We start from the raw sequence: 21,563 nt of genomic DNA, 5'->3' as shown, positions 1-21,563 counted from the left end.
ATACAGTTGGAGGTAAAAGCCCTGTAAGACCTCTTGTAACGACACAAGGTGAATAACAAATATATGGGTAAATATTAGGACTAGGGGGAAGTCATATAGTAAGGGTATATCTTACGGCGGCCATCTTGAAATCCGCCATTTTGAATTAACGTTAAGTTTTAAAAATAGGAATAGGGTCATGCGATACATTATTTAAGGCGTAAATTTAATCAGAAGAACAATGGTGACGTTAGTTTTGATTTACGCGCAATTGGTAAAAAGTTACAGGGAAATTAAATATTGTTGCAGCATATGTATTAGTCCTTTACACCACCTTGTAAATTTTGTGTTAATGATAATAATTAAATAAAAAGCAGGTGGATAAATATTAGGTCTATGGTAAGAGTTGCCTTGATAGCGACCATGTTCAAATCCGCCATTTTGAATCAGACAAAAGTTTTAAACAAAACGCATAACAGTGACATCTTATTGATAGCAAATTTTACCATAAATCCAACGGTATGACAATTTTTGCTTTATTATTAACCAGCACAAAATAAAATGGGAATAGAGTAATGCAATAGATGACTTCGGGCTAGAAGTTAATCAGAAATATAATGGTGGCGTTACAGTGTTAGTTGTTTGATGCTAGACTTGCACGCCATTTCGTTTTTTTTTTTTTTTCTTTCTTGTATCTTGTTCACATCTATTTATCGCTGCAACAATATTTAATTTCCTTGTAACTTTTTACCAATTGCGCGTAAATCAAAACTAACGTCACCATTGTTCTTCTGATTAAATTTACGCCTTAAATAATGTATCACATGACCCTATTCCTATTTTAGAAACTTAACCTTAATTCAAAATGGCGGATTTCGAGATGGCCGCCGTAAGGTATACCCTTACTATATGACTTCCCCCTAGTCCTAATATGTACCCGTATATTTGTTATTCATCTTTTGTAGTTACAAAAGGTCTTACAGGGCTTTTACCTCCAACTGTATGAAGACTATTCTGTACTTCCATGTGATATTCTGGTAGCTGTATCTCCTAAACCCCTGGAGCTTCGCACCTACAACTTCACTGAAATACTGACCACATATAGTACTACTTTCTCATATGTGTCTCAGTCAGCAACTCGATTCACCCAAACGTAAGGTTTACTTGTGAGTAGAACCTGCAGCTAGGCAACTGAAATCATCGTCTTGAAGAAAGTAAGTTACTGCGCACATAGCTTAATAATTTATTTCATTTTTCATGTATTAAAATGTAACATGATAATTAATACAGAAGAGTAAATCAGGCAGTAGAATGATGATTGCGTGGAAATACTTTAGCAAAATATAACATCGAAGAATTTTAGCTTTATATTATTATGTATTTATTTTTAATGAAGAATAGAAATTAATTGTAACAAAATAGTTAACAATGTTGTGACTTAAAATCGTTGACACTTTCGTAGATTTTAGTTTTATAATGTAACAACACTGTGTTCAACCAAATATATTCAAAAGTTCGATAAATCGAAAGCTCAAAGACTAGTTCTCGCACTAGGTAACGTGATGCTTGTTCTAGTCACATGTTAACACTTCTTTGTAACTATTTTTTTTTTCACTAAACTTAAACATTTCCAACATCTGAAATATTATAATACAAGTAAAATCATTTTTAAGGAATAATATAAAATGTATGAAATGCTTCGAATAACTCATATGCACACATTAATCTTACTACTTAATAGGCACTTACCAGCCACTGGTAAATGCTATGGCAATGGGTGATATGCATAAAAGTGAGATCTTACTCTTTGCTCAAGATTTTTAGATTAATCTCAAGGTTGTATGCATAAAAAGCGAGACAACGTGACGTCATTTGAGTTTAATCTTAGATACCTGACTAAATGCTCGGAACTGATGAATCGAACTGTGATTTCTCACTTTTCGTATGCATAAAGTTGAGTATAATCTCAACTAGCTGAGATTAATCTCCAAATTTTGTGAACCACCTCAGTACCTAGTTCACTTGTCTCACAGTGTTAGAGTGTGTCGAACTGGCTGAATTTATGGATGTGTAGCCAAGAAGAAAAGTGTACAAGTTCGAAGAGACTCTGATGCATGACTATAAAAGTCTATATAGATTTGAAAAACAAAATGTACAATGGATGGCGCAGCGTTTGCTTGAGAATTTACTGGAAACCAGAGGTGGAGCTCTGAATAACGAGAAGAAGAAGTTTTTTGCTCTTATGTTGCACTCTCAGTGATTTAAAAAAAATAAATAAATAAAAATAAAAAAACTTTGCAAGCGGTCTCGGGTTCGATTCCCGGTGGAAGCACTCGGTGAAAAAAGTGGAAAAGCTTTTTCAGGCCAGCCATCATCAATGAGGTTTTCCTGGGTTTTCTTCATTCACACCAAGAAAATGCCAGGATGGTACCTAACTTCTAGGTCCCAGGCCGCTTCCTTCCTTCCCCAATCCTTTCTTTATTCTCTTTCCCCGAATAGTGTGCTCGCCGAGGGACAGGCTAAATGGCCTTCGTTGCAAAAAGCTCAAAAATGTAAAATCCTAAATTTTAAAACATAAATATAATAAATAAATATGGTGATGTAAGGAGGAACCACTTCTTCTTCTTTAGTAATTCATAGTGGACTCCATTTTAAGTCACTGGTGCCTCGTCTATTTCCAATTTCAACATGTGCGCTCTAATATTCGCTATGTGTGATTACATGTAACCTTTTATGAGGAACAAGATTGCACTTGATCATTTTCTTCTATTTCTTATAATTTGTGAGCTAATCGAATTTTTTCTGCTTATTTTAAAACCTTATCCTTTCAAATATTCTGTTAGTAAGACTGACCCCATACGCAGATGAAATTATTGGAGATTATCAGTGCGGATTTAGACGAAATCGATCAACTATCGACCAAATATTTACCATTCGCCAAATACTCGAAAAAAAGTGGGAATACAATACCCCGGTACATCAACTATTTATTGATTTTAGAAAGGCGTACGACTCGGTTAGGAGAGAAACATTATACAACGTTCTTGCAGAACTTGGAATACCGAGAAAGCTAATTAGATTAATTAAGATATGTTTAAATGAATCCCAAAGTAAAGTCCGGGTAGGAAAATTTTTGTCCACGAGCTTTCACGTCGAAAATGGCCTGAAACAAGGAGATGCGTTGTCGCCGTTATTATTTAACTTCGTTTTGGAATACGCTATAAGGAAAATCAAAGATAGCAACCAGGGCTTACAGTTGAACGGTATTCACCAGGTTATGGCATATGCTGATGATGTAAATTTAATAGGAGATGATAGGAGAACAATAGAAAGAAATGCAGAGATCTTATTAAACGCTTGCAGGGACATTTGTTTAGAAGTAAATGCAGAGAAAACTAAATACATGGAAGTGCGTCGGGACCGGAATACAGCAAATTATGGATGCGTTAAAATACTAAATAATACTTTTGATAAAGTGGATACTTTCAAATATCTAGGATCAATATTAACAGAGGAAAATCATATTCACGGAGAAATTAAATGTCGACTAAAAGCAGGGAATTCGTGTTACTATTCGGTTCAAAATCTCTTGTCGTCGCGAATTCTGTCGAGGAATTTGAAACTTAAAATATACAAAACGATAATCATGCCTGTAGTTCTGTGTGGCTGCGAAACATGGTCACTTACTCTGAGGGAAGAACATAGACTGAAAGTATTTGAAAACAAGATCCTGAGACGAATATTCGGACCCAAGAGGAACGGGAATGGGGAATGGCGGAAACTTCATAACGAGGAACTACTTAATTTATATGGTTTACCCAACATTGTTAGGGTCGTCAAGTCTAGGAGGCTTAAATGGGCGGGTCATGTAGCTAGAATGGAAGAAAGTAGAGACGCTTTCAAAGTCTTGACTGGAAGACCAATCGGAAAACGACCATTAGGAAGACCTAGGCGCAGATGGGAGGACAATATTAAGATGGATCTCGCAGAGATTGGAATACAGAGTAGAAACTGGATGCAGTTAGCTAAGAATAGAAGTCAGTGGAGAGCTTTTGTGAACGCGGCATTGAACCTCCGGGTTCCATAGGCCATAGAGTTAGTTAGTTAGTTATTTTAAAACCTTGATTCCCGTTCTTTAACCTCTTCTAGAAGTTTTCGGGAAACCGATATTGCCATTTCTTTTTCAAAATCCGCGGAAACCCCAAAGGCCGTTGCATGAGATAGGGTCACGGTGTCTCAGTGGTGCCCTCCCCGCTGGTCTAGTGGCTAGCACATGAGTCTTTGGTGTACGGGGTCCCGGGTTCGATTACCGGCGAGACAGCCTTTGAAATTTTAACAGTCCTCGATGTTTCTGAGTATGTGTCCATGTCGTTAAGGAAGTTACTGGAAAACCTGTAGATTGTACAGTGAAGCAAAAATATAGTAAAATAAGAAAAATAAGTTACTGCTACTTGTACGGTGAATCAGTTAACTTTAAAAAAAAAAAGCGGTGGAGCGCTTACCTCTAGTGTGTAGGGCAGAGATGTTCACCCTCGCGAGGGTGGCCCTCTCGAGGGCATCCTCACCCTCAAGTTCCCTCGCCCACAGTGACGCGAGGGCGAGGACAAGTTTTGGCCGCGAGGGCGAGGGTGCGCGAGGGCGAGGACAAGCTTCGATGGCGAGGGTGAGGGTGCGCGAGGGCGAGGAAAAGTGTTGGCCGCGAGGGCGAGGGTGCGCGAGGGCGAGGACAAGCTTCGATGGCGAGAGTGAGGGTGCGCGAGGGCGAGGACAAGTGTTGGCCGCGAGGACGAGGGTGCGCGAGGGCGAGGACAAGCTTCGATGGCGAGGGTGAGGGTGCGCGAGGGCGAGGACAAGCTTCGATGGCGAGGGCGAGGGTGCGCGAGGGCGAGGAAAAGCTTCGACGAAGAGGGTGAGGGTGCGCGAGGGCGAGGACAAGTTTCGGCAGCGAGGGCGAGGGTGCGCGAGGGCGAGGACAAGCTTCGATGACGAGGGCGAGGACAAGCTTCGATGGCGGGGGTGAGGGTGCGCGAGGGCGAGGAAAAGCTTCGACGAAGAGGGCGAGGGTGAACGAGGGTGAGGGCCAAGTGTTACTGCGGGAGCGAGGGACTCGGGATTTTCCCGTTTCCTCCCGTTTTCTCATTCCACCTATTCTTTCATCATCATTCACTTGCAATTCCATCAGTTTCCTTTAGCCATCGATGGCATAACCGTTGGATGTTAAACTAAATATTTATTTATTTTATTTTATTTCATTTATTATTATTATTTTTTTTTTAAGATTGGTATCTTTGAAAGCGTTTTTAATATAGGTAAGAATATGCAGCGCACAGTCTTGAAAAGGGAAACTATTTTGGGCGTCCAGTAGGCTTCTTTCTGTGATTTGTTACCCTTGATTATCGACGTTTTTATTATTTTTTTTCGCTAAATAGGATATTAAAATAGAATGATTTGGTTCTATATCGCTTAGAAAAACTTAGAAATAAAGAAAACTTAGAAATAAAGAAGCAAAACTATCTGAAGTATTCGGCTATGGTTCATCTAATCATGGGCGTCGTAACGAGGGGCTTGGGTGGTCGCGTTCCTCACAGATTTTCGTCACACGTATGTAAGCAAACTAAGAAACTAAAAGCATATATTCAGGGGTGTAGTCGAGAGTATACGAAGGTGTATTGCTCAATCTTAGTCATTTGCGCATACTTTCTGCTTCAAGGTGTGTAGTACTATATTCAAAACTGGCATATATAACCTGTGAAATTTTTAAGACTAGCGTATACTCTGTGAAAATTTTAAGACTATGGTGTACGCCGTGTGAAATTTTAGGACTTGAGCAGGAAGTTTTTGATAGTCTATTATTGCAACACAGCCCCTGCCCGCTGCAGCCCCTAGTTATTCGCCTCTACTTTCTAAACATTTTCTATATATTTTACATCCCTGGAGTTGGTGGCCCCGCATCGTGGAGGTTGTGGGGACATTATCTAAGCCTTTGGTCAAGTGACCTTACATTTGGACCTGTCAAGTGACGTTACATTTACATAGATTACTATTGAGATAAGTGGGTAAAACTGCATTTAGGTTTACACCTATAATTTCATGATTCTTAGTGTTCATCCTCCCGAAGGGGAATTTTCGAAGATGTCCTCAATTCTAACTATAGAGAAACGTTCTCACACAACAGAATAAACATAATTTCAAACCGTTCATGATCTATATTTAGAAAAAAATAGCACTCTACTAACGTAATTTGCTGTTTTGGAAAATATAAGTTTTACTTATGAACATCTGGGAATCAGTCGATCTGTCTGTATTCTGACGTATTAGAGTTAATGTCCCTTTATAATTCATCACCGATGCCGATGCTAAATGGTACGTGAATCTATAGTTTATGGTAGGATCGGAACCACCATAATGCGTTCAAACTTCACTCAAGGGAATCGAACCTGAGACTTGCTGCAAAGCAGACATGCTTGCTAGACACTATACTAACTTCCTTTGTATATTTCAATATCATTAACTTTCAGTAATCACCGGTAATCGACCTATAACCAGAGTCGAAGTCTAAGAGGGAGTTATTGAAAATGTTTAATTATCCTAATTTTTATGTAAATATTTCACTTTAGAATATTAGCGTTTAAATACTCATCTCCCCCATACAACCATTACACACGCTAATGCTATGTAACAAGCAGTAACGACTACATATTATCAGGTGCAACATTTAATCAATCAGCATATAACATATAAAGCTTATAAAATTTTAATTAGTCAGCTGGATTACATCTTATGAAAAAAGTTGAATAATTTCCACCTTATATGTTAGTTGTTTGACGTAACGTAAGCATGAAAGTAAGCTTAGATCTTTGTTCGAAATTCACATTGAAAGGATATTCGCAAAGAATCTTCAGTGGGCTGAATCTCTTTCGTTCCAGGTTGGCTACAAGACTGCGATAATTGTAGGACGTAAAAATGAAGATTTTATTCCCCAGTCAGAATTTCTAAACTATCCTATCTCTTCAAGTCAATAATTGTCTGTTTTGCATTACTTTTCAACCACAGAGCAAAATAATTCAGTCACTCTACTCCTGTTTTAATGATGTATGGCAGCGTGTAACAAATTGTTGCGAGGTCCTGGGCAAGAAAAGTTTGTGATCGTCCTTTCAGTTTTTAATTATAATAAAATTTCTGGAAATCAATTAATCTACACATTTAATTATTTGTGCTAAAGAAAATAAAGGTTTGTTCTCTTACTTTCCCGTTCCACCATTTCTTTCATCATCATTCACTTGCAATTTCATCCATCTCCTTTAGCAGTTACATAACTCTGGGGCGCTAAACTAAAGATTTCATCTTTTCTTTCATTACTACAATCTTAAAGTTTGCACGACATTATTAATTGTTGAATTGGTGGATTTATAAAAGTCAGTGCTAAATCATTTTAGGCTCGATAATCTTTCCAAGGCCCCTGGAGGCACTAAGCTCTGAGCGTGCCATTTAGGGAGGAACGGTGGCTCAGCGATAGAGAAATTACCTTTGTTCGAAGGGTCGCATGTTCAATTCCCGTCCAAGTAAGTTCGTGGTGGAGGACATCGTGTTCGTGAGTTTTCTGGGGATTCTCCAGTTTCCTACCACATTCTCATTCAACTATTTCTTCCATCATTCACTTCTGTCTCCTTTAGCATTTAGCTTGCATAATCGTGGAATCTTAAACTAAAGATTTCATTTTTCATTTGCCTTTACGTATTTGTAGTGTAAGGAATCCTTGAGACAACGTTTGAAAGATATCATTTCATAATTGTGGGAATTACTGAAAATAAACTTTCCAACAATGATAGCTGCCAAAAATGAACCAAGACCAAAGTGATAAAGTGCACAAATTGGCCCCTAGGGTATTTTCTTAAGACAAAGTTTCATATTTAAGGCAATTATTGAAAAAAAAAAATAAAATTTTAACATTGTTAAGGTAGGACAAATGTATCTCTATTAGTGGTGAATATTAACAATATTTGAGCATCGAAATTAACCTTACAAGCACATTGACACATTTCAGTTTATATTTTAAAATACCAATTAGCTTAGATTCACATTCAAATCAATGAAGTCATTCATGTTATAGGTTAGAGTGGGTATATATTTCCGAGTGATAATTCAACAATAGTGTTCTGAAGTATTTTATTTGTTTGCTGACGGAGTTTCAAAATTAAGCTCTTTAGATTTTTCCCTTTGAATTTGTTCAAATTCCTCAGTTACGCTACATACATCAAGGATGGCCAACGTGTTGACTGTCAAATTCTGACAGATAGTCCGCGGCAGTCACTCTACCGCCACTCATCAAACCTTGATTTCACCCTCACCCTCATGAGAGCCGCCCTTGTGTGGTTGAATACTTATGCTTGCATAGTAGTTCAAGGAACATTTTGAAGTAAAGGCATTGGATACTGTTGAGAAATGATGTAAACGTTACTATCGACCGAGATCTCCATTGTAACAGTTGTTCCATTTTAGGAGTTCCACAGTAAGTTATACGATGATATGTTTAGTTTCCTTTCTTTAGGACGTATGTTAAGCAAGGGCGGATCCAGGACGGACTTCTGGTAGGGGTGGTGGGTTGTAATACTGCTACTTAGAGCTACTTTTAAGAGCTCCAAACTCTGGGATATATATTTTATTGTATATATAAAATAAAGAAGTTTCCTCTTCTGGGGGGGAGCGATCGCCCCGATCGCCCCCCTGGATACGCCACTGACGATAAGGAAATAATTCAACAAATAGGTTGAATAATTGATGCTCTGATCCTCACGAAGGAGGCCCTCTCGAGGCCTCCTCACCCTCAATTACCCTCGCCCTCAATGATATGAGGGCGAGGGTGCGCGAGGGCGAGGAAAAGTTTTGAGCACGAAGGCGAGGGCGAGTGAGGATAATGGACAACTCCTATCGCGAGTGCGAGGGTGCGCGAGGGCGAGGACAAGCTTCGATGGCGAGGGTGAGGGTGCGCGAGGGCGAGGAAAAGCTTCGACGAAAAGGGCGAGGGTGTGCGAGGGCGAGGGCAAGCTTCGATGGCGAGGGCGAGGGTGCGCGAGGGCGAGGACAAGCTTCGATGGCGAGGGTGAGGGTGCGCGAGGGCGAGGACAGGCTTCGACGGCGAGGGCGAGGGTGCGCGAGGGCGAGGACAAGTTTCGACAGCGAGGGTGAGGGCGCGCGAGGGCGATGGACAATTCCATTCGCGAGGGCGAGGGCCAACTGCTACTGCGAGGGCGAGGGTGAGTGAGGTCGAAGTAAAATGAACATCTATGGTGTAGGGTCCTTGGTTTGATCCCCGGCCAAGTGAGGTTGTGGTGGACAACATCGTGTCCATGGATTTTCTCAAGGTATTCTCATTTTCTTCCACTTTCTCATTCCACTTATTCTTCCATAATAATTCATTTGCTTTAACCATCGTGTCCTTTAGTCTAAATAGTATAATAGTGAGACGTTAAACTATAAAATTGCATTTCATTTTTTTACTGTTGCATCAGTTATCACTTCCATTTTGCTTCCCTATCACAAATACAAAAAAGTGTTGCCAAATTGGTTCCTCAAGAGTTGTGGCCGTATAGTTCAAGGAACTTGGTCGTCACTGTTTTATATGCTCGAATATCCAAACGAAAGTAGCCGTACTTTAATCAATCTAATCCGGTAGTTCTCAAAGTGGGGTCCGTGGACCCCTGAGGGTTCGTGGGACCTAGCGAGGAGGTCCGCGACGCCTAAACAGTGAAATGTGTTTTAATAAAATACTCAGCTGTTATGCAAGAAGTATTTTTTCAGAAAGCAATTAAATATTATACCTACGTTAAAGAAAGCAATTAAATATTATACCTACATTTGTAGATTTAAATATTCTACTTTCCTAAATTTCTGCCCTGAAGCTGGTCAACCGTTATACAGGACTACTTCAAGTGAGAGAAGCTCCTTCTTTGTTAGGGCATTTTTTCAAAAGCAGTAACTGCACGACGCCTCGGAATTTCATGGATTTCATCTTCAAGTGGCGGAAAGCTCCCACCATACCACCAATTTCAGATCTTTTTAAAAGAAAAAGAAGTAAATGTTAGTCATTCCTATGCTTATAAATACCAAACCTCCCTCCAATTCTGGAATTTCTAAAGAAAAAAAATCAAGTTTAGTCGTGAAAATACTCTAGTATTTTCAATTGAAATTTCCTTTACTAGGAAACAATCATGTATCTATAGAATAAATTATTTATTGCATTATATTTCTCGATCTTTATCTTGTCGGTGGTAATTCTAATTAGTATAATTTAAATACAATGTGAAATTTCAGATAGCATTCCAAGGAAGTCCGCAGATCACTTCCCGGATGAACAGGGGTCCGCGCTGTCGAAAAGTTTGAGAACCACTATTGATCTAATCCAACAGAAGAAAAAGTCGTGCTTTTGTGCTGGATAAATAACGCTACTGATTTTAATTTTATTAACATGCTTTCACTTGCTAGATACTGTGAATTCCTGATTTAGAAAAGGGAAGGAAATAAACATCGTATTCATTACGTCATTTCTGTATGAAACGTCATCAAAGCCATGTTCACATGAGACGGAACTGCTTGGCACAGTGAGAACAATCTCATTCGTTCTTTTTATGCATACGAATTACGACTAAGAACTCACTTGTAGATAAATCTCGTTCAAGAGGTGGGATTATACTCACTAATACTTAGTCATCTTTATGCATATCTTCCAATATCTTTAAGTTCTTCCTTCCCAAATTACACAAATAAACTTACGTGCTCCGAAATATTTTCAACATCAATTATAAGGTCTGTGGTTATATAATAGCCCTGAGTTCGTTATATTAAAATTATGGAAATATTTCAAAAATTATTCATATACCAACTATTCAAATGATAACACAAGAAATCGAATTTATTTGAACTACTGTATTTTTCGTGGATTTTCTGCATTTAACTTATTATTTTTATAATTAATATTCTTTATAAACGAACTTACATACATCTACTATGGCTTCGTCTTGCCAGACAGGCACGGAGAGACTTGAGTTACAAGAACTGGCACTAGGCAGTTAGAATGCCTAGTCTTATTTAAATACATAAAATAACAAATGTTTATTCCATTCATGTGTCGATTACGTTACAAAATGATGTGCACTGCTGTACAAAAAGACATATTTTTTTTTTTATTTTCTCGTAGTCCTTTTTCTCTTTAGTATAATTTCCCACTTTGTTACAGATATCAAAAGAAAGCGCACTTTCTTCCATGGACAGAAAGCTCTCTGAAGGTTGGGTTATGTTCCGTGCCATCTCATAACGTTCCGTATTCTGTTATGGGAATATTCAATACTACAGCTGTAGCAAGGATGTTAGACACAGTAGTGGAAAGATTCAATGTACTTTATCAGTATAAGGTAAGTTTCTTCAGTTAGCTTTTTACTCGTATATAGTTAAGAAAATAGTTAAAGAAAGTGGAAACTTATTTCCTTAAATTTTAACTTAGAAAACTGCAACTCATTTTTCTTATTTTATTTTAGAATTCAGTTTCTGCTTTTCATTCTAGTATATTAATAAAGAGTTCAGGGTTCACACTGAAATGATAATATTGATTTCACTGAATTTCCCATAGTACCGCGAACATAATTATTTATGATTAAACAAAGAAATCCATTTTTTTTTTAAATCGGCCTCCACCATCCCCATGGGCGTCCAAGGTTGTTTTGAATACTTTTTATGAGTCAAACTTCTGGTATTTGGGATACGATAGAACACTAGACCAAACACAATTATACAAGATGTTTCAAAACAGTACCAACAACGTTTGGAAGATGATTCCTGACTCCAAGATAAGACAGAAAGTATAGACCAACCTGGGTGCACAAATCCTTCCTTTCGGAGTTACAGGCTGACGAAAACATGAAAATATGAACTTTAAAGGCCCATAGCTCCAGTTCTACGGTAGTCGATTCAAAACTTCACTTAGGAACTAATATGTTCTCTATCCAAAAATGCGTTTCAGAATCCTGCGATACTCACGCAACAATTTTTGTAGACGGAGTTTGGCTACAGGCATATAATTTGAAGTACTCACCTCTATAAAAATTGTTGCGTGAGTACCACATAATTCTGAAACTTGGAAATTTGGATAGAACATATATTAGTTCCTAAGTGAAGTACTGACCCGACTACGGTAGGTCCCATGGTTTCGAAGCTATGGGTCTTTAAAGTTCATTTTTTCATATTTTCGACAGCCTCTAACTTCGAAAGGAAGCATTTGTGCACCCAGGTTGGTCTATACTTTTTGTCTTATCTTGTTGTCAGGAATCACCTCCCAAACGTTGTCGGTGTTGTTTTGAAACATCCTGTGTACTAACCTTACTTTTAATACCTCGTCATTCTGAATACATTCATACAGATATATCATATATCATAATTTGGACTATTTCTTTGATTTTTACATCCAACAAATTTATTTGCTTCCTTAACGTTTGATTGTTTTTCTTTAATTTATTCAAAGCTTCAAGTTTTAACTTTAAACTTGTTTATTTCTAAAAGTAAGTTCCTTTTTTTTTCCCTTTAGAACGCCTTTTTCTTATCATCATTTAGAATCTGCCGTGATTCTTTCAGATGTTCGTCACATTTTCTGTAGCCAACTATTCTGTCCGCTTAAGGGGACAGACTACTAAATATTTTTCAAAAGCTAACAATTTTTCTTTTGCCAGTTTTTCGTAAATTAAAAGAGATAATGAGATATAACTTACCTCAGTAATAGATAATGTTATTTTACACACGAAAATACGAATCAGAAGAGTTTTCAATGTTGCCATCTATAGAAATTACAGTGTGACCAGAATTTGAATTACCCAAAAATTTAGGTTATGGCAGCTACTAAGAAAATGAACTCAACGGCAATTGATGACTTATCATGCTGTGTGTGTTCCTTGTTAACAACTTTTTAAATAATATTTGTATTTATTTTGTAATAAAGAGTAAAAAAAAATAATTTTTAATTATCAGTAGAATTAAAATTTGTTAACAAGGAACACACACAGCATGATAAGTCATTAATTGAGTTAATTTTACTAGTCGCTGCTATAACCTAGATGGCAACACTGAAAATTCTTCTGATTCGTATTTTCGGGTGTAGAATCACATTATCTATTACTAAGGTAAGTTACATTTCATTATCTCTTTTCACTTACGAAAAACTGTCAAAAGAAAAATTGTTAGCTTTTGAAAAATATTTAGTAGTCTGCCCCCTTAAGTAGTAGAAACTTTCTGAATATTTTTGTGGCCTTTGATTCCGTTTTCCACAATCTTCTAAGGAACTAGACTATGTTCATGTATATTTTCTGCAATTTTTTTTTTTTTTTTTTTTTATTATTATTTATAGAAAAATCGCTTTTCACTGCAGCGTTCCCACTTCAAAATTATGAAGCTTAATTTAAACGTCTTGTAAGAATTCCGAATAAGGTACATTTCCTTGCATTATAGAATAAAAACGGTCAATTTTTGAAGATGGACACATATTTTCTAAAAATATTTCGAAGTTCAATTCTAAGATGGAATGTGCTTCATTACAAAGCAGTTTCTCATTGCATATTAAATTTTCATTATGAATACTGATTTTTGCAGAAGTGAAATAAAGAAAAAAGGCTCTTCTGTAAAATATAGCAGACTCCTGATTGTTGGCATATTTTGAAGCCTTTTCCTGTTCATTTTAATTTCCTTAGCTTTCCAGACAGTGTGAACACTGGAGTTATATTCTCCATTGAGAAGAAATCTTGAATTATGATATCCAATCATATTGTTCTAGAAATCAAGTGTATTTGTAGTTATCTTCTTATTACATATTTCTCTGATTTTACAAGAATAATAGATTATGTTTTGAGTTTCTAAAAAGTGCGAAAAATGGTTGAGTTTAAGTTATAACACTTATTTTACTTTGAATTGGAATAAAAACGCCATTTTTAACATTAAGTCACGATAGTTTTCGTTCATATAGTAAATTGAAGGAAACAATACAATGTTAATAGAACAAATATTCAATATTGTTATCCCCTTCAGATGACAAAACTAACCTTTTAGTGCAGGAAATTCGCAACTATTCTGGAACTGTATCAAGAGCTCTTGTTACTTTTTTTTTTAAAATCCTCATACGTTCTTTTTATTTTCAACTTTCGTGAAAATTTTGTTTCTCAAAGTTTCCGCTCTACGAGGATTGTTTTAAGTAAGGACTGTTCGTGAATATCATTTCACGTACATTTAAGGGTAAGTGCGCGCGCAGGCTTCAGGTATCCCTTGCTTACAGTCGGAAGCGTTTCATGGCGTCAATTTGTGCGCTTCGAAGTGTGAGGTTAATATGGTTTAGAATACCTATCGACCTGCCGACTAAAATACGGTTAGTCATCCGATTCTCACCAGCAAGAAATATGACAGCTGCGAAAATTCATCACTAGATATGTGAGGTGTATCGTGTCAACGCAAGTAAAGTAGGTCATAATCGTTTAAGTAAGTTCCGGAGCAATGTCCTTGACGAATCGTGCTCTGGTCGGCCTCTATAATGATTGACGATGCAGGTTGTTGAAGACAAAATTCACGAAAACAGGAGATTCAAAGTTGTGAAGACGACAACTGACTGTCATCACAGGCGGCAGAGTCCTATGACGAGGGTATCCAAAAATTCGTTCGTTACGATAATGTTTACACTGGCAAGGAAATTACGTGGAAAAGTAGAAAATTGTATGTAAATTTAATGTTTTTTCTTTTAACAGCATTTATTTGTTTTGTTTTTAATGCAAGACGGGCCTTACTTAAGAACCTGCCTTACTAAAAATAACACAAAATTTACAATTTTTGTTTTGCTTGTTTTCATAAGTGAAAGGAGATAATGTAATGCAACTTACCACAATCATAGATAATATTATTCTACAACAGAAAATTTGAACCTGAAGAATTTTCCGTGTTGCCAGAATAACATTTCCCCCAAAATGTAAGTTAAGGCAACAACTAGAGGAACGAACTCATCTGCATTTGATTACGCATCATGTTCTTTTCGTACCCTGTGAACTACTTTTTAAATGAATGGTCGTTTTCCAATTGGTCTTCCAGTTAAGACTTTGAAAGCGTTTCTAGTTTCTTCCATCCTGCCTACCTGAGCCTCCTAGACTTGATGACTCTAACAATGTTGGTAACAACATCATTATCTCCTTTCACTTATGAAAAACAAGCTAAAGAAAAATTGTAATTTTTTTGTTATTTTTAGTAAGCAGGCTCTTAAAAATAATCCTCCTATTTAATTGAAGAGATAAGTGTTAAAACTTTGCTCAAACAGATTAAACCAATAAGCAAAGGATTATTGTATTTATTTCCTTTATTTTTGTTAAGTTTTTTGCTTTGGTGTGAAATGCTCTCAAAACAATGAAACAAATTAGTAAGTGCACCATTAACCTCTGACAGTTGATTCAATTTATGTCAACACCTATCGCTTGAATTATTGTAAATGTGGTTGTTTCGTTTAAAATACTTTTGTGTTCTACGCACCATAACAATCAAACAATAAATTTTTATTTTCCTGAAATGGTTTGTTTTATTAGGCTCACCTCCATCATTACCTGCAAGTGGAAGGAATGGAGAGGAGTGATTTCGTGGATAGCAGAGAGACTTTGTGTCAGGTGATTGAACAATATCGAACGTTGGAAAGGACGGAACAGTCAAGCATACCTCGTCTGCAAGTTCTCTAATCAACGTGGTAAAATGAAGGAATCAAGAAATGCTACGGAAGCAGAACGATGGCCTTGTGGAAAGGCTGTCAACGGTGAACTTCTTGGAAGCACGAAAGATAGAACACGACGCTATCATGACGCAGTGAGATTTCATTGCTAATACAGATTAAGATTTTTAGTATCGATTTATGAAGTCAACTTACCGGAGATATTCCAAAGGTCCATTGCCGAACTTTTCGGAGTGAATTTCTTATTTTTCTCTATATCATGGACAATGTACTGATTTCTAAGCAGTATACTTTTCTGTATGTATATAATGTACTTTTATATATTGAATTTAAAGACCCATTTTATCTCAATACAAGATGAAGTAAAGTATGATAGTATAGTTTAACTAAATATTCTTTCATTTATAGTTATTGTTACACCTGTAAAACTGGTTTGTGGTGACTGCTGCTTTATACATTTAGCTGTAACGTTTACTTATAACGTTAGGCTTACAAGTTAAGCCTAACGACATATACATTTTTCCACATACATAACATCCCATTAAAATCAATCATTGTCAAAATGTAAATATGAATGTATACTTTTATACAATCTATAATTCCATGTAAAAGATGATATAAACAAAACCATATTTATAAAATATAGAACCATAAACAAATACGTAATACATCATAGCAAAAACTATATAATCTGAATCTAAACAATCCACATAATACACTATTCTTTTTTCTTCTTTTAAACATCTTTACACTTTTGCTATGTGCAGGTATTTATTACGGTACTTATATCCCAACAGTTATCAACATTGAATTGCTCTGTCCTTATGTTCCTTTCTTTGAAGTCTTCTTGTAGATGTAATTTTCAGTTTACCGTCCCTTTCAGCAGCGAGGCTATATGATAGTGGACCTGGACCTACACCTTAACGTCGCACCCGAACCACCAAGAAAGTATTTTTGTAGAACATAGTCCATGGTTAGATAGCAAACCATAAAACCATTCTGATGTTGTATCGCAGAAATTCAATCGACCGGAATCTAAAGAACTCAGAAGATACTTCCTTTGCTCTTCTGTATCCTCACATGGTTTCACTCAAAGAATTTTCATTGAATATACAGAAGGTCGTTTCATTATACGAGTCAGGTAGGCCAGTGGTTCTCAACCTTTTCGAGCCTAGCTCCCCTTGAGTGAATGTGATTGTTCTTAGCGCCCATCGTCATCTTAACCCAATCTACCAAGGAACAAGGTCGAATTTAAGACTTGGAAGAAGCATGCATATACTGGCGGATCCCGGATATGATCAAGGGAGGGGATAAACCGTAATTTGCCGCTTTATAAAGTGTAAAGCAGGATTGAAACCCATTTTGTCCAGTGCATACCTAAGCGTCAAGGCGGGAGGGCTATAGCCCCTATAGTCCCCTTTGGATCCGCGCCTGTAGAGAGAGATAGATTACATTTCTCTCCGAGAAAAACAACGAGTTTAGTCTCCGTAATGCAAAAAAGCAAGCAGAAGGTCACGAATCTAATCTTAAAAACAGACAGGAATACAAAGTCCGCTGTAAAACAATGGCTTGAACAACTAACCTCTGTTCTGATAGAGCCAGAAAAAGTTACCATGTTTAAAAATATATAATTCGTATTATTGCTTCTAGATGATTTTTCTTAACGAAAAGAAATTTAAAAAATCTGCCCTGAATGTTCACTGTATCAAAAATTCGACGCTTTTGACTTATTTCCTGTGAAATTACGAACTAAAGTTACAACAAATTACAGTAAGATTATTTTTCCGGAATGTTAATATTCCGTCACTTCATAAATGGCTACTTTGAGCTTGATGGGCTGAAGCCAATTTAACAATATTTGGTGTCAGCTTCGTTTGCCGTAGTGTCAAGTCACTTCTTTCACATATTTGCAGTTTGTTTCTTGCTTTCGTGAGGATCTGTTGTACAGCGCTGAAACCCTTGTACACTAAGCAGAAGAAAAACGTAAAAGAAGTAACTTGAGTTCCTGCCATAGGAAAGGATAGGATTTCTTCATTTTCACCAAAAACACTCATAACCAGACTGTTCCAAGAGTGATTTGGCTTCACAGTCGCGTTTCAAATCGGTGAGTTGCTCCTGCAAACTTGGATGGACTTCTGTGGCACATACTGAAAAAGGATTGAAGATCCAATTTGGTACTTGAAGAGTGCCTTTGAGCCGTTTGAGATTGAAGTAAAAAAAAAAAAAAAAAAAAAAAAAACACTAAATCTCTTCAAATTCTCTTTCGTTTTCAAGTGCTTGAACACTAGGATTTATAGAACTCCTAAGTTATGTTACTTGCAAAAGAGTCCAGTTTAGCAATGATCGAAGAGAAGATTCCCTTAGCCTTAACGAAACGCATTGTGTCCCCTTTTGACTTCGATCAATCGTCTGCAGAAACTCAACCACTGTATCAAAATGTTCATAAACAGTTCACTTTTCTTTTGACAATCATCTCCCTTCCGTGTGCACAAGAAGACGTTCAAATTCTTCGTCATTTTCTTTACAGAGGTTACGAAAAAGACGTTCTTTCAAAGAACGGAACTTCATTTTGTTAACAGCATTTACAATATAACTCAGACTCGTGCAATCTGTCACTCGAATTTTTTAAGCAACAAGATGCTGTCGATGAATGACACAATGAACAGTCATAACACGAGATATAGCTCTTTTTAAATGAGCTATAAACTCGCGATTTCGTCCAATCATGGATGCGGCTCTATCGATTACACAAGGTACAATGTTTTCTAGAGGGATATTTTGCTCTTTTAGAAAATCTTTCACCTTGTATGTTGAAGAACCCTTCGTGTCGGTGGTTAAGTTTTCGGCAAATAATGGTTCCTCCATAACCTCGTTAGTTTGATTAATGAAACGGACGTGACATAGCAGCAATGCTTTGCCATCACGAACCGTTGATTCATCAATCTGCATTACAAATTCTGTATTTTTCGGCATGTTGATAAGTGTCTCCTCAACATCAGCATCCATTTCATCAATTATTCTGGAAATATTATCATTACTCAAGGGAATGGATTGGATAGACGTATTTGAGCCGGGCCTTAACTATTTCTTTAACGGCGGGCAATATTAATGTTTCCCCGATAGTGTGAGGTTATCCACATTTTGCTATTAATAGATACTTTACAAGAATAAACGAATCCTTTTCCGGTATTCTGTACAGCTTCCCCATAGTGTTTCGGCTTTCCAATTTTAACTTCTGATTTTGAAACAACGAGTTTTATCGGCTTTGTCTAGGTCGATTCTTAGCAGGTGATTTTTCAGTAGCGAAGGCTTTATGGCTTCATTTGAAAATGTCTTTTCACAAAGAAGGCAGGAGGGAAGTTGTACGTTTGTAGGAGACGAGATGAATCCAAATTTCAAGTATTCAGTCGAATATTGATGGCACTTCTTTTCACGCATGTTGACGAGTGTTCTTTAAAATGTACAAACTAGATAACACACTAAAACTAATCGATTGTGAATCAACTGTAAATTACTCACATTATTAAATTAATAAAATTCCACGGAATTCAATGCTAAAGCACAAACGATTTCACTCAACAATACTATTCCTTTGTTCACTTCATAGCACACCGCTCCACTACCTAACCACTTTCCAGTTGTTCGGAAGGAAACATTTTTTTGCTTCGTAATGTATTAATTCTTCCAATGAGTAAAGAGCCACACTGCAAAATAGAACCGAACCGAAAAGAAAAAGAACAGAATACTGCTAGTTGCTGACTGGAATGAGAGTCGGACGAATTCAGAGTTGATTGGCAAATGCTCCACCCCTGTAAGCTTAATGGATGTGAAATTGGTCACTCAACGTTCTTGTGGAGCGTTGCCAGTCCGCTGTCAAAAATTTGTAAAATGAAGGTTCATAAAGGGTATTATTGCACAAAATCGTTACGATACCACTGCCGAACTGACAGAAGCTGTGGAACAAGCTTTCACTCAAGTTATACCTGCAATGCTTCGCAAAATGTCGCACAGAACCTGGCGGCGTATTATCCTATGTTATGAGAATGACGGTCTACAGACTGATCCTTTGGACACTTAATATTTCCTATCTCAATAAAACTTCTCGAAAGTATTATTGCTTATGTTATTCAGTTATTTACGAACGTTTAGTGGTTTATGTTACTTATTTTCAGGGATAACGGGACTTTGTGGCCGCGCTGTATATTAAGCAGCCTCTACCTTCGCATTAAATGCCAATCCGTGTATCGGAAGCTTCCTCTGGTAAAGAAACCCGCCACTATCATAAACCCTTTGGGAAAACTTTCCTTGCAAGTGTGAAGCCAATCTGCATGCTCCTTTCCATCGACAGGGTGTCTACTGATACTGGAAATAGTTGAATTCTACTGGAATTAAGTTTGATACTGGAAATATACTGGAATTTTTATCCACACACTGGAAAAATCATGAAACATAGTTTGTCAACAATACTTTTTTGTAATTATTTTAATAGTCTTAGAAACATTTTTTATCCATTGAGATTGTAATTTTTTTTCAAAGCAAGAGTTGTATACATTTTGTAATTAGACATTTAAAGCAATGGGTGGAATGGAGGGCTGAGAGGGGAGTTGGGAGGCCCTTTAAAAAAATGTTAAGAAATCATTGTATTTCAAAAAAAAAATCAAGGTTAAATAAATTTATTAAAAATAAAATATTCTTTTCATGGCAAAACAATTACAAACCTGAAATCATTAAGAGTGTGATTATTCCTAAAGAACTTTTTTTTAAAAATCATTGTATTAGGTACAGCAATTTTGCTCATAGTTATACTGAATATACTGGAATTTTGAAAATGAAACCCAGTAGACACCCTGATCGACAGGATGACAATAAATCGCACGCATCTGCTTTAACTTGGTCAAATATACTCGCGCCATTTATCAGCCGCTAGACATTTGTAGAGACTTTTGTGCTTTTGACATACTAAAACGGAACATCACAACACTTCAGGGACTCGGGAAAGTATGCAAAGACGAATGTGCTAAACTGGATCAGGTGTGTTGAATAAAACGCTGCTTTAACGGAAGCTCGCCAGGGCTATCATATTGAACATGATCGGTGGTGGAAAAAGGGTTTTACAGCCTAAGGCAGGCGGATGCAATTCACTAACATAAGGATGAAACGACCTTGTGGCTTCCAGTGTGAGTTTACACGGTGAGGTAGAGTTTAAGATCTTGTGCTTGTGTTGTGGTTGATGACAGCGGTGTTATTCCAACCTTCGTACAGAGTGCCCATGACGGAGTTTGATTTTTGAATGAAAAGGTCTCTTATATCTGTCCTATGAGCTATCACTTCCACTTTATTATTATCATCGTTAGGTATTTTAAAGGACTTGATGATGCAGCATCGTTTATTTGGCAACACGTTTTTATGCTTATGTAAGCATCTTGGCACGTGCATAAGATTTGACAGACACCAGACATGCCTTTCACTTCATTCAGTTTCAAATAAAATAAAGTGTTCTCCGGAAGCAGAAGAAAGATACTTTTAACATAGCATTAGTGGCCCCAAAGAACATGGAGAAACAGGAAATAGATAAAAAGCTTCATTATCCGCTGAATCCCGCATGTGTCTATCAAGTCTCCTCCACGTATCAAAACACCTATATAAGCGAGACAAACGGACACACACACCAGATCAAATGGACATATTCGTGATGCCAATGTTGCAGCGTCAGGACTTCAAAACAGAACACCCAGTTTATCATTTTGTTTATTACGAATATTATTATGTAATGTGAAGAGATGGACGGTAATTAGTTACAGATGTACGTAAAAACTAAGTGCACTGTCACTATTTCACTTTCGAGAAACAATATGAA

The 21,563-nt window shown here is 37.0% G+C and overlaps 2 protein-coding genes across 5 annotated transcripts in view; one reads left to right on the top strand and one right to left on the bottom strand.

Moving 5' to 3' along the window:
* Nucleotides 1–16,097, top strand: part of LOC145678900 (tubulin epsilon chain-like) — a 54,968-nt gene extending 38,871 nt beyond the window's left edge. For all 4 annotated transcript variants that reach the window (XM_081749504.1, XM_081749506.1, XM_081749505.1 and 1 more), the window contains exons 10-11: nt 11,213–11,387; nt 15,570–16,097. In XM_081749504.1, the coding sequence (XP_081605630.1) occupies nt 11,213–11,387; nt 15,570–15,716 (322 nt within the window). In that variant the 3' untranslated portion in view covers nt 15,717–16,097. The remainder of the gene's footprint in view (nt 1–11,212; nt 11,388–15,569) is intronic.
* A 2,234-nt stretch (nt 16,098–18,331) lies between these two features.
* LOC145679641 (protein FAM200C-like) lies at nt 18,332–18,712 on the bottom strand. The gene has a single exon (XM_081750215.1). The coding sequence runs from the start codon at nt 18,710–18,712 to the stop codon at nt 18,332–18,334; it is 381 nt and encodes a 126-aa protein (XP_081606341.1).
* Nucleotides 18,713–21,563: the final 2,851 nt, after the last annotated feature.

This window comes from Thermobia domestica, chromosome 2 (assembly GCF_964235325.1).
Source record: "Thermobia domestica chromosome 2, izTheDome1.hap1.1, whole genome shotgun sequence".
Lineage (NCBI taxonomy): Eukaryota > Metazoa > Arthropoda > Insecta > Zygentoma > Lepismatidae > Thermobia > Thermobia domestica.
Note: the sequence above shows the minus strand (reverse complement) of the source record. Positions and strands in the feature narration are given on the sequence as shown.

Coding starts and splice junctions, on each gene's coding strand:
- LOC145679641 (XM_081750215.1), bottom strand. CDS start 18,712: ATGGATGCTGATGTTGAGGAGACACTTATCAACATGCCGAAAAATACA.